The 14,128-nt window shown below is 40.7% G+C and overlaps 1 protein-coding gene across 1 annotated transcript in view; it reads right to left on the bottom strand.

Moving 5' to 3' along the window:
• MMS22L (MMS22 like, DNA repair protein) overlaps positions 1-14,128 on the bottom strand; it is a 158,136-nt gene that overhangs the window by 20,589 nt on the left and 123,419 nt on the right. The window contains exons 16-20 of the mRNA XM_050949231.1: positions 8,988-9,138; positions 4,207-4,349; positions 3,266-3,408; positions 2,920-3,079; positions 256-425 (exon numbers count right to left, since the gene is read on the bottom strand). Of these exons, the coding sequence (XP_050805188.1) occupies positions 256-425; positions 2,920-3,079; positions 3,266-3,408; positions 4,207-4,349; positions 8,988-9,138 (767 nt within the window). The remainder of the gene's footprint in view (positions 1-255; positions 426-2,919; positions 3,080-3,265; positions 3,409-4,206; positions 4,350-8,987; positions 9,139-14,128) is intronic.

The following is a 14,128-nucleotide window of genomic DNA, read 5'->3' as shown; positions in this document are numbered from 1 at the left end:
ATTTCACAAGCCAGTGTTGGCAAGAGGTCAGCTAAATCTTCTCTATACACAATGATCAGGCATCCTCCATCATTGCTACACGTACTCAGGGAGATGTGAACCAACTGGGGTGGCTTTTTTTCCCCCCTCTCCACAAGAGGAAAAATGCTACTGCTGCCTGTGCTTGATTTAAATGAGATCAAAGGCATTTTTGTAGAAAAAAATTCCATTGCTGTTCAAGAAGTTGCTTGCAGATAAAGGAATTCAGATATTTACCTGAAGATAAAGAGGAAGATTTTCCCGAATGGCAGACAGCATAACGGCAGGCAGCTCTTTGTCTTGCTGAAACACGACAAGTGGCAATAGCAAGCTATCTATGATGCGGAACAAAAGCTGCTGTGCTTTGGAAGTTGCCAGTATTGCTGCCCAGAACTTTACAAGGCCTCCTATTGAAGAATAGTCAAGAAACCCAAAAAAGTAAATTACAAGCAGACAAAAAAAAATTCCAAACAGGCAATCTGTTGTTACATTATCCACAGGTAACCATAGCAACCCAGTTGTCTCATTTTCAAGTACAGTCCAGCCTGCTTAGTGAACCTGGATCCAATGAAAGTCCATTTACAGTACAGCAAAATGGAAGTCCCAAATTGTTTCAACACATAATAACATACAAATTGTAATTTCAATTACAGTGAAGTTGGCTACAACATAAAAGGGGGCCATCTTATTATACCTCTGTGCTCTAAGTGTTCCACTATTTAACCACTGTATTTGGCATATTTGTACACTAAATCTGCCTCTCCCACACATGCCATAATATGGGTTCCCAAACTTTTTCAGTGTGAATCACATCTTCAACAGACAGATTGCCTTTAGCTTCCATTCACAAGTGCATAACAGCCCTATGGCAATAAGAACATTGTTTACATGAAAGAGCAATATTAGGAAAATATTTTATATATATTTTAACTCCCTTTAATGCAATTTACCAGCTGAAAACAAAAAGAAGCCGGCTCCACATAACCAGGTGCCTCTCCATAGACTGCTGGTGGTCCATAGTTTGAAAACTTCCATGCTATATAAGAGCAGCACTTCTTACCTCTTTTCAACACCTTTGTGTACTGATTTTCACAGTTCCCTGTCCTTAGTTTACTGACTGTAAAAGGTTGTTAATGTAAAAATACCTTGACATCCAGGAACAGCTTCATTAAAGCTGAAGTGCAGTTCTTATTGAGGAAATGGCTGCGTACTCAGCAGCATTTTATTACTCGAAGTACAGTACAACTAATATAAACAGTCTAATAAAACAGATTCTTGCCCATGCAAAGCAGCTCTGATCAACTGAGCACAGTTAGAGTGTATATCCAATTATAAACAAGAAAAGATTTCCTATGTCACAAAATATGGGGGCATCCCAAGGAAATATGTTCAAGACTGAATAAAACACAGAAGAGATCAAAAATAGTCTTTTACAAGACGTTATTAACATAAAAGTCAACCCATTACCATCTCTAAAAACAACGAACAACAATAGTCATCTTGGGGAGTGAAAGAGAAAACAGTGATCAATCATAATGAAACACAGTGATCACTTGGCAATATTTCTAATAATGCTTTCTAGTGCCCAGTTTTCTTCCAACTAGCATATACAAATATTTCGAAGAAGCATAATCACTCTGACCCAGAGTTCTATGCCCATTATCACTGACACTATGTATTCGGTGGCATACGGCAATGCAGTTTAGAGACATGTATGACGTCCATACTTGAGAGGATTCCAGATTTATCTGGAAAGCATCTTACTGTGTGACTGCAGTTTTACAAGCTCACAGCAGGTGAAGAAATGTCTGAGATGACTTTAACTGAGAGAACAAAACCATAACTCCCATTTCACTACTTTTTTACTGAAGGAAAAGGACAATTTCTTGTATCGAGTGGTACAATTTCAGATTCTGATAATATCACCCTTTCCTATGGGAAAGGAAAGAGGAAAAAATTACCCTTTAGTCACTTTATTATATAAAAATGGTTCTGGCATCTGGATACTTAACACCGCTCATTTGGTTGATAGCTTATGTACCAGAATATACAGATCTGGGAATCAGAAAATGAAAACATTTACCCATCAATAATTCTGTTAAATCAGATATACATTCAGCATTCTACTCAAATATTAGTTTTGCTTACTTCATTAAACAATTCTCACTGTTTTAAAGAGGGTGCTTGCACTACACATATAGATGCGCACACAGCCCTCTTTATTTTTTATTTAAAGGTAGGTAGGTCTTGGGTCAGATTCTGGCACCTTTATTCATAGGTAATACCACTTTATTCTTTGAGCAGTCTCATCGGTTTTAATGGCAATACTCAAGGAGTAAGGAACTATTCAGTATGGATAAGGCTCCCAGAATATGGCCTTTAATAATGTGCACACAGGATCAAAGAGAAGAGTGCCAAAGTAATGCTCATTTAATTGATTATTTACATAGTCAGACGCACTACCATAGCATTATAGCAAAGATACTGCAGATTAAAAAAATCCCATTCTGTTGCCATTTTTCCTTGTTTTGTTCCAGTAAAGATTTTCAGTGCACAAAAAATATTAAAACCTCATGATTTCAAATGAAAGCTAAACTTTGTTGTATTCACAGCACATCTATAGAGGAAGGATTATTTTTTGGAGGAGAAAAAATGTTGTTTCAGAGGACCAAGATAAAAAGGAGAGAAAGATGAAAGAGAAAATTAGGAATTTTGCTTTTTAATAGTTTTCTGATCTTTAATCTTTTAAACATTAGGAAAATAGATTATTAAAAAGTCCACACAAAAAGTTGTTCATTGGTGCTGTGTTGAGTCACAATATTTTACTCATTCCATACACAAAACTATTTCCTGTGCTACTGAATTATGAAATAAGATGATGCACAGTTGCAAAATAATTACCTATAATCGAGTAAGTGAGCTGCAGGCCTTCAGCAGGTCCTTTCTTCTGCAAATAAGGTTTTACATATTTTACCACGTCACCCAGATATTCCAAAGTCTTTGTTACCATGGCAGATTTCTCAGCTACCGTCTGAAGGCCGCTGTAAGTTACACCAACAGCCTGAGAACACAAAGAAAGTTAAATAGATCAGACTCTGTTGGATTTTGTTTGTTTTTGTTAAGTACTGTGCTGAAGCTTGGCTAAATACTTTATTTAAAAAAAAAAAAAAAAAGCACATTCAAGTTTTGGTTTTACATTGCACATTGTAACTGTCCTGTGCAACCACGTTTATAAGAGGTACAGTACCTTAATGAATTGAACAAGAGCATTCTTAGGGTCTTGCTTGAAGACTGACTCATCAAAATGTGCCTTTGAGAAGATGTTTTCTATTTCTGAGAGTTTAAAAACCAACCTTGTCATTTCAGTCAGCTGCTCCACATAAACTTTCCCTGTTTGTTATAAAGGAAATATAACTGAGAACACAGTATACTTTGCTAGTCAACTCCACCTATGGTTGAGTTTTCTATTTATCTGTTAACAAAATCATGAAGTAAAACATGATTCAGAAGTCTTTAAAATATGAAGATTCCATAAGTTAAGGTTTCTTACTAGACAAAAGGCTTGTTTCTAAACGAGGCAAGTATCCATCCAACACTGGGTGAGAGTAATGAGTATTAGGAGTAATCCAAGCCCCTTCACTCTACTGTTAGCCTTCCCAGAAATTTACAGAATATACATGAACAATATTTTATAGAAGATTTGCCCAATAGATAATTAGAAGTGCAGTATTCTAAATACGTCTGAATAAATACCATTCAGCACACAAGGATGAAGCAGCCAAGAAAGCAAAATATCCAATCTAAAATGGGAAAGAATTATTCATAATTGAATGTTTTTCTTTTTAGGGAGTTCACAGCATGATTCCTGGTTATTTACTTCAGATTTTCACTTTTTTCAGAGCAGTTCTTCATGGGGGAAAAAATAGCTTGTCTCCTTGGGAGCAAGTTTTTGTTCTTTGCTTCCAAGGAAACAGCTCTTTTATCTTTGTTTGTGATAAATTTGTCATATATAGAACACGCAAAACATTGAGAAATAGCACAAGCCGTGTAAAGCAGCACATTCTGTAATTAGGTAAAAGTAAAGAAATACAAACAAAAATATATTTGTAGTTAGTTGAAAATATATGCCATTTTTGCTATATAGAATCGTTACAGCAATTGAAACACTAGGGAAACGTGAACACTTACCAACTGTTCTCTCAGCATCTGTCCTGCTCAATGTACCAGCAGGCTGATCAATGTACATTTGTAAAATGCATCGAAACCAAGAACGTACTGACAAGGCTTCATAGGATGTATGTCCCATACCAGAAAAAGCTTCAGACAATGTGCTGCACAGATACAGTGGTGGGGGGAAAGGAAATAAGTAAAGAGCTGGAAAAAAGCCTCATTTTACTTTAGTTTTATAGAGAATGTTTTTAGCAACCTTATTTATAACTATATACAAACATAAAACAGAGAGAGGGCCAAACTTGGCATTCCTTTAAATACATGCAACCTACAGAATTTTGCCCAGAGTTTACAGATGCCCAGATACAGGTGATGTGCTATATTCACTGGTGCCATATGTGGCGATATAATTTACAGGTCAGATGTAAGACACAAAACTGATGTATAGAAAATCTGTAGTTTTTTGTTTTTCAATCCAGCAATGGGAGTCTCTCTCTGCTTGGAAGAGAGGTGATTTGTTTCAGCAAAAAAGACTATGACCAATCAAAAACAGTGAGGGAGAAAAACCTCACTAAAGCAATCTAGAGATGTCACAAATGACTGTGAAGTGACTATCAAGGGAGTATAAAAGGAACTATCCTCCTCTATAAACACAAAGAGGGCCAGATTCTCCCCTAGCTTACACCACAACAAATTAGGACTAATTACACCAGAGCCAGTGCAGCTATACTTGTGTACAAAACAGTGTAAGAGAGAAGAAAAATCAAGTGCACAAGTCCATGGCAGCACACTTCCCAGATATTTCCAGCAGCCAAGTCCCACTTAGACCCCCAACATCATTTGAAAATATTCTGTCGGACCAAACATCATTTCAACACTGAATATATACTTTAAGTATTATGAAATTGGCACCATTTTACAATATTTAAATGTGTGATGCAATTTATACTCTTGGGGGAATTCTGCACCAAAAAGTTAAAAATTCTGCACACAATATTTGAAAATTCTACAAAATTCTGAAAATTTTATTTGTCAAAACACTACATAATCACACCAGTTTCAATTATTTTGGTAATTTATTTCAAAATACCTGTCAGCAAGTATGTCTGTAACAATACAGACACACACAAAAACTCCCCCAGTACTAGAGGGTTACAAGAAATCTGTATGACAACCCAGTCCCTGTTTCTCTGCCCCTTCCCGCCCCACAGAGCCCAGCCATATGCCCCAGCCCAGACATCAGTCCCCTCACTCCCAGAAACCAGCCATGCCTTCCCAGCTGACACCCATTCTTCCCTCCCAGAAGCCAGCTGTGCTCCCCCCCCCCCCCCGCCCAGGCCAGACACCAGCCCCCTTCTTTCCAGAACCTAGCTGTGGCCCCCCAGCCCAGATACCTGCCCCTCCCTCCCAAAACTCAGCCGTGACCCCCCGAACCCAGACACCCATCCCCCTACCACCCATGGATCCAGAAGGAGAAACAGCCTGTTGCTGGGTCCTAGCCAGGCTTATGTAAAGTTTCTTGCACAGCTCTGTCTCCTTCCCTCAGAGTGTGCAGGGAACTGCAGTGGCTAGGAACACTGTACTATCCCCCGCCGCAGTGTCATCTATGTGTGAGCTGGGCTCTGCTGGGTCCAGCACCCCTAGTGCCAGCCAGCAGCACTGCAGTCCACTTTTGTGGGGGGAAATGAAATTATGCACAAAAAACCATTAAGTTCTGCAAAATTCGGCATTGTGCACTAGCACAGATTTCCCCCAGGAGTACCTGTTGTGGAGGCAGACAGAGGGGGCATTATGGCAACTCTAGTGGCAGATGAAGCAGATTCATGTGACTCCTAATCAGTGGGTATCATGCCAGGTAGGTGTTGGGTGAGTGCCTGGCTGACCGACTTTGCCAAAGAGCTCAATCACACTAGTTGGTGCTGCAATGCCCTCCTCTGATGTTCCATAGCCTTACGGACTTTTCTCATATATCTAATGAGTTCCTGCTGCTCTTCTGCCCAAGCAGCATGTGCCTGTCTAACTGTACTTAATTGCAGTAGGAACTCCCGGCTGCAGGAGAAAACATCTCCTCTGCATATTTCAATTGCACTGGGGAGGAGATTAGATAAACACCTGTCAGGAATAGTCTTGATAATACTTAGTCCTGCCAGAAGTGCAGGCGACTGGACTAGATGACCTCTCAAGGTCCCTTCCAGTCCTATGATTCATCAAGTTGTGTATACATGAATTTATGACAGTTACTCTTATCTTGTCCCTCTTCCCTCTTCTCCAACCTACTGTTGTGAAACCCATGTAATACTGTCTTAAAAATTGTATCGTTAATTTTCTAGAACAAGAGTGCCTACTATGACCCCAATCTTGCAAAGACATGCTTAACTTCATGAGTTGTGAAGAGCCCAATTTAAATCAATGGGTTTAAAGTTAAGCAAGTGTCTTACTGAAGAGCATGATATATGTACAGTGCCAAATGCTGATCTTGACTGACAGTTTGCTCAGATGCCCATAATTTGTGTGCAGAACCTTTATAATTGGTGATAAAACATCATGTAGAAAGAATCCAGTTTTGATCTCAGAGACCAGGCTGAGTTTGCTGGGCTGATAGAAAAAAAATCATCTTTTTGCTTGTAAATTTAGCTCATTTGATGTAAAAATCATTAACAGACCATAATCATGAGGCACCAGGTTGCCAATGCTTAGATCAGAGATTGGCAACCTTTGGCACACGGCCCACCAGGGGTAAGCACCCTGGCAGGCCAGGTCAGTTTGTTTACCTGCCGTGTCCGCAGGTTCAGCTGATCGCGGCTCCCACTGGCTGCGGTTCGTCGCTCCAGGCCAATGGGGGCTGCAGGAAGCGGCAGACAGCACATCCCTCAGCACGCTCCGCTTCCTACAGCCCCCATTGGCCTGGAGCGGTGAATTGTGGCCAGTGGGAGCTGCAATCAGCTGAACCTGCAGACACGGCAGGTAAACAAACTGACCTGGCCTGCCAGGGTGCTTACCCCTGGTGGGCCGCGTGCCAAAAATTGCCAATCCCTGATCTAAGCATTGGCAACCTGGCGCCTCATCATTATGGTCTGTTAATGTAAACAAACTGGTAGACAAACTGATGCAGCCCACGGGCCACATGCCAAAGGTTGCCAATCCCTGGCTTAGATACTTCAGTGACTTGTGCTATAAAATTGTCTACAGTAAGTAAACAAACATATGAAGCATATGATCAAAAATTCTGCCTTGTTTATCTATATAAATTAAAGGGTTGATATATTAAGAATATCGATTCCTACCAAACAAAGGCCCTATCTTTGGTACTTATCACTCCCATCATCCTTGTATCTGAGCACCTTGCAATATACCTCTGCGGAAAGTACTATTATCCCCATTTGACAGGGAGGGAACCTAAGCATAGAGAGACTAGCTGACTCATACAAAGTCACAGGAAAGCAGAGGAGGGAATTGATCCTGGGTCTAAGTTCCAGGCTAGCACTCTAACCACTGGACCATCCTTCTCCTCTCTCTTTGAACACTGCCTGTCTGCCATAAGCACTGCATGCCACATAAGTAGCCACATTTGCTCCTTGTCTCTGCCAGCAAGATTTTGCAACACTTCTAGCTGTTCCAGTGCTCATATCTACTCTGAGATTTACTCCTCTCTTATTTTGAAGCACAACTGAATCATAACCTGGGTTTACTCTGGATAATAACTAACATGTGGTTTAATTTCTTCACCTCCAATGCTAAATACAGCCCAGCGCAGAGAGTGAAAGAGAGATGCCCCTCCCCCCTCAAAATGAAGACTCTGATTCAGTGAATGTTTATGTACATGCTTAACTTTATGCAGACTCATTTAAGTCAATGGAACTACCCACACCCATACATTTAAGCATGATCATGTCTGTAGGATTGGGGCAAAAATCTGTTAAATAAATCTTAGGATTCTACTCAACGTGCTCATTCTTACAGTCTCAGACACTAGTATTGTGTGAAAACGAGTATGAGATTGCCAGATGAAAAAGGTCCACAAGTCCAATTTTATTATTTTGGATATTATTGATACTATACTGCACCCCTCCCTAAATATTTTTCTTATAATAGAAACCTAAATATTTAATTATGTCTCTTGAATTTAATATTAAGCACCTATTGTAAGATCTCTGTTGCAATATCATAAAAAGTCCGTTGGAATATTAAGACTCAGGCTTAAAACCTGTCAGCATGAATGAAAGGGGATAAACAGATGTTGGAATTATCAAGTCATAACATTCGACATATTAAAATTCAACAATGGGTGCTACTGCTTTACCTCTTAAATGGTAGGGATGGTAACAATAGTAGAAGAGGAGGAATAGTCAATATGCAACTAAATAAAGTACAATACTGCGTGGGTCAAGGCATTACATTTAGCTGCAGTGTAATAGCCTTCAGAAGAGTATTGATACAGAGTTATTGTCTAGATCCCAGTTTTCCAATACCTCTTAGCAACAACAGTTTTTCCATGTGGAAAAAAAAGTGACTTGCTGCATGAAAGAAAAATTAACTTTGCAATTTAAATGTCTACCTGTCAGCATTCATTATCCAAAGCCATAAGAAAAAAGCTTTAGAAAATAAAGGAGGACAAAACTATAATACATTCAAGGAACCTAGAACTTAGAGAATTGCCAAAGGTCTATAACAAAGAAACGAGACCACTCGAAGAGAAGCACTGCTTTTTAAAATAACATTTTCCTTTAGCCCGATGAGTGAATGAGCGGCCTTTGTATGCTAGAAAGGATCCGAAAGAACAAGAAGTTTAAATTGTTCACCTGTTTTGTATTAGATGACTGAGATATCTTGATACCAGCTGGGGACACACCATATCATCCCATCCAAACAATTGCATCATTGCTAAAAGAGGCTGTGGTTGGAGATCTGATGGAGCTGTACAGGGCATGTCCAAAGCTAACATAGTAAAACCTGATTTTCAACAGAGAAAAAGGAGGGGCACAGTGTTAAGTCTCTCCAAATATTTAAAATATATTCCTGCTCTGCTAACAAACAGAGGCTGCTATTAGTTATTATTTGTTTCTGTCACTTTCACAGGCCACAATCATGACTGGGAACCCATCATGCTAGACACCGTTTAAACACATATGAAGATGCAGTCCCTGTCCTGAGGAGCTTACAGTCCATGACAACACACAAGATACAAAATTTAGCAGACTGATACAATCAAATACACACCTTTTAAAAATACATTTCCTTCCCCCCACCCCCATGCACGAGTACATTTTTTGTCCTATAACAATTTTTAAAACACTTTCTTCCTCCAGGAATGAATTCTGGAGGATTAAACTATATTTTGAAAGGTAAGGGATCTGTAGAATTGTGTTTCTTGCTATGTTTAGAATAAACTTTTGACTTTTGTAAATGAGAGTTCCGGGTGGGGGGAAGAAGGGGGAAAGAGGGGAGTGTAAATACAGTGCTAATGACAAAGTTACTTTTGAACTGAACAATCCCATGTAGGCCAACACAACATCTTCAGATCTAGAAAACTGTAAAATGAATACTTGCCACAGAATTTTTTTGAGAGACATAAAGTGGGTGAGGTAATATCTTTTATTGAACCAACTGTTGTTGGTAAGAGAGAGAAGCTTTCAAGCTACAATTTAGATGTCACAATTTTTCTCTCATCAGCAGCAGTTGGTCCAATAAAAGAAATTACCTCACCCATCTTGTCTCTCTGATATCCTGGAACCAATACAGCTATAACAACACTGCATACAGAATTTTTTAATGAGACATAACCATGCTCTTTAAACTGGTGAGCCACCATGGAACCTACATCCAACACTAACAATAAAAAAAAATATTCTCATAGCTCATTCTTTATGCCATGGATAACACATACATTTCAAGGCAGGCAGGAGACATATCGTGGAATGCTGATATGTTATTAGACTAAACGAAATCGGCAACAGGAAAGGAGGTTTGGAAGACTGATCTTTATTTTTTGATAAAATGTAAGGTGCTCACCAGCTCCCAGCTTCCGAGCACATTAATAAATTAACAGTATATTTTGAACTACATGTATCCAGAAACTGATTTTTGACTAGCTGAAGTACAGAATAAGTCAATTCTCAGAAACAATACCAACGCAGCTATTTGAATTAATGGAACATGGCTAGGTCTGTGGTCTTACTACAAGTCCTCAGTAAGGGTCAGTGTGTAGTTTTGCCACCCCAGAAACAGGCTAAGGACCTTTTGTAAACCACAGTCATAATATGGTGCCTAGTTCACCTCTTACCCCAGGGAAGGAAGTAATCATGCCAACCCTATATACTTAGCACAGATTACTTTCCCCACCATGGTGGTTCAGCAGTGTTGGCCAGTGCTGGGGGTAAAACTTGAGAAACTGAGTCAGAAGTCCTCCCAATTTAAGCTTAATCAATTTTTGCTTTCATTTATACCATTTCAGAAATAAATCTCACTAAGGGTATCTCTACACTAGGAAATTAGGTCAATTTCATAGAAGCCGATTTTTTAGAAATCAATTTTATACAGTCTCATTAAGTCGGCGGTGTGCGTCCACAGTACTGAGGCTAGCGTCAACTTTCGAAGCACTGCACTGTGGGTAGCTATCCCACAGTTCCTGCAGTCTCTGCCGCCCATTGGAATTCTGGGTTGAGCTCCCAATGCCTGATGGGGCAAAAACATTGTCGCAGGTGGTTTGGGTACATGTCATCAGGCCCCCTCCCTCCCTCCATGAAAACAATGGCAAACAATCGTTTCTCGACTTTTTTCTTGGATTACCCGTGCAGACGACATACTATGGAGCCCGCTCAGCTCACCATCACCGTACGTCTCCTGGGTGCTGCTGACAGATGCAGTACTGCAGTGCTACACAGCAACAGCTCCTTGCCTTCACAGCACAGACAGTGCAGTATGACTGCTAGCTGTCATCGTCATCTCCTGGGTGCTCCTGGCTGACCCCGATGAGATCGGTCGGGGTGCCTGGGCAGACATGGGTGCTCCTGGCAGACCTCGGTGAGGTCGGTCAGGGGCGCCTGGACATAAATGGGAGTGACTCCAGGTCATTCTTTTCTTTAAGTTTCATCTCATGGAGATTCAGTCCTGCCTGGAATATCATACGAGCTGGAGGCTTCTGCCTCAGGCTGCTCTCCCAGCTGGTAGCACCACGCGGTCGCACTTACCCCAGCCTACCCTTGCTCCTATGCTTATGAAGCCTGGACAGTAGTAAGGAGCAGTTCAACTATAGGCTGAGCAAGTGCAGAATGGTGGTAGAATGTGTGTTTGGATGTTTAAAAGTGTGCTGGCGCAGTTTACTGACTCAGTTAAACCTCAGCAAAACCAATATTCCCATCGTTATTACTGCTTGCTGTGTGCTCCACAATATCTGTGAGAGTAAGGGGGAGATGTTTATGGTGGGGTGGGAGGTTCAGACAAATCGCCTGGCTGCTGATTACGCTCAGCCAGACACCAGGGTGGTTAGAAGAGTAGAGCAGGGCATGCTGCACATCAGAGAAGCTTTGAAAACTAGTTTCATGACTGGCCAGGCTATGGTGTGAAAATTCTGTTTGCTTCTCCTTGATGAAAACCCTCCCCCTTGGTTCACACTACTTCTCTGTAAGCCAACCGCCCTCCTCTCCCACCTTTGATCACCACTTCCACAGGCAATAAAGTCATTGTTCTTTCAAATTCATGCATTCTTTATTAATTCATCACACAAATGGGGAGATAACTGCCAAGGTAGCCCGGGAGAGGTGAAGGAGGAGGAAAGCACCGGGTGGGGCAGTGGAGGAGGGAAGGACAAGGCCACACTGCACTTCAAAACATTGAATGCCAGCTTTCTGTTGCTTGGGCAGTCCTCTGGGGTGGAGAGGAGTTCTGATAGCATGGATTCCTCTTCCCATACAGCGATCAGATCCAGTACCTCCCATTCGGTCCATGCTGGAGCTCTTTTGCAATTCTGGGACTCCATGGTCACCTCTGCTGATGAGATCTGCACAGTCACCTCTGAGCTCGCCACACTGGCCAAACAGGAAATGATATTCAAAAGTTCGCGGGGTTTTTCCTGTCTACCTGGCCAGTGCATCTGAGTTGAGAGTGCTGTCCAGAGCTGTCACAATGGAGCACCCTGGGATAGCTCCCGGTGGCCTATACCATTGAATTGTGTCCACACTATCTCAAATTCGACCCAGCAAGGTCGATTTCAGCGCTAATCCTCTCATCGGGGAGGAGTACAGAAATCCATTTTAAGACATTTAAGTTGACAAAAATGGCTTCGTCATGTGGATAGGTGCAGGGTTAAATCGATCTAACGCGTCTAAATTCAACCTAAATGCGTAGTGTAGACTAGGGCTCAGTGTCTGGACATACATTTATGCCATCCAGATAACAACAGACGAGACAGAATTGGTAAATAGGCTCAAGTTGCCACATTCTGGAGCACTGGGAGGTTCTTCCACCTTCCATGATAGTTGTCACCTACTCTGATCCCTTGGTCTGGTCCTTCAGACCTGTTCTTCAGTTTCTGGTCTGGTGTTTCTCCAGTTTGGGTCCACGTTCGCTTGATCTTTTATACATTTCTACACTACAGAGTCCTTAATCTTTATCCAATTGGCTTTAAGCACATGAACCTTATAGATTTTAAGTAATGAGTACATTACGCATGTGCAAGCTTCAGTTACCCAACTTTAGTATTTTTCCTGCTGGTTTTGCAGTTTCTGGGTGATGTTGTTTTGTGTCACCTTGCCTTGTGTCTTTTTTGTTTCTAGGTTTTTATTTATCATTACTTGTTTGTGTATCTATTACTTACAACTCCTAATATAACATGTTGATTCTGTTCTGCTGGCAATAACATTTTAAGCAGATTAGAAATTCTATGTAAAAGAAGAATTGGCAAAACTACACTCATGCCACCAAAACCTTGGCTTAAGAGATACCTCATCTGTACTCATTCACTGCACATAATTACAAGTCATTAAAATATAGCTATCAAAGCTCTTAATCTTACCATTAACAATTCTTCATTTTATATTTCAATGTTACAAGTTAGTATATGTTATTCTGTGCTACCTCTAATCTATTAGAAAGGGAGAGGAGATACAGAAAACATTAGGATTCTTTAATGTTCACATATCTTCAATCAAAGCTCAGATTTACTTGCACATCATTACAAAGAAACTTCATTAGAAATTTCCTGCGAATGCATCCTGAGGGGTGATTCCATTTTAGGGGCCTTAATATTTAGTTGTTTTAATGGTTTTCCAACACCAGTATACTCAGAGAGAGGGGAAGGGGGCAGCATGGTTAAAGCTGCCACTTCCTGTCCCTGGATGTCCACTTCCCACTCACTTGAATAGGAGGGGGAGTAGCAGTGCTGTGGAGGCTGTTCTTTCTCCAACGTGTTGCAACCGTCAATCCAAGTAGCTCGTGCAGTGGGGTAAGGAGCTGCATTCCTCCACATTGATCCCCTATATCAGTGCATAACACAGGTCACAACTGTATCTACACTCAGCACTCTAAGCAGATTTCTAATAGAGGTTGGTTCTCTCATTATTTCATTTTATGACGATGATGATGATGATGAAGGAGAATGGATCTTGCTTTGGTTTTGTATTGCCATTTTCTATAAATGGCTCAGCGGTTGGAGATCATTACTCTTTCACAATAGTCTCTCTCGTTACCATTAACTCTCTTAACTATTGTAGCACTACTCCAGGTCAAGGGTCTCTTAGCATTTCCGTTACTGACCTAGTCCTTTAAGCTTATAAATGTAGTTCTTAATTCACATCATGGTGAAAAAAATAAGACTCCATTTCGATCTGGACTTTTCAGATTCAGGACATCATCATAGCTAGAGATCAGCCCCATCAAACTGAAATATAGTATTACATTAAAATTTCAGCAAAAATAATACGGCATCTAAATGCAATAAGCCAGA

This window comes from Gopherus flavomarginatus, chromosome 4 (assembly GCF_025201925.1).
Source record: "Gopherus flavomarginatus isolate rGopFla2 chromosome 4, rGopFla2.mat.asm, whole genome shotgun sequence".
Lineage (NCBI taxonomy): Eukaryota > Metazoa > Chordata > Testudines > Testudinidae > Gopherus > Gopherus flavomarginatus.
Note: the sequence above shows the minus strand (reverse complement) of the source record. Positions and strands in the feature narration are given on the sequence as shown.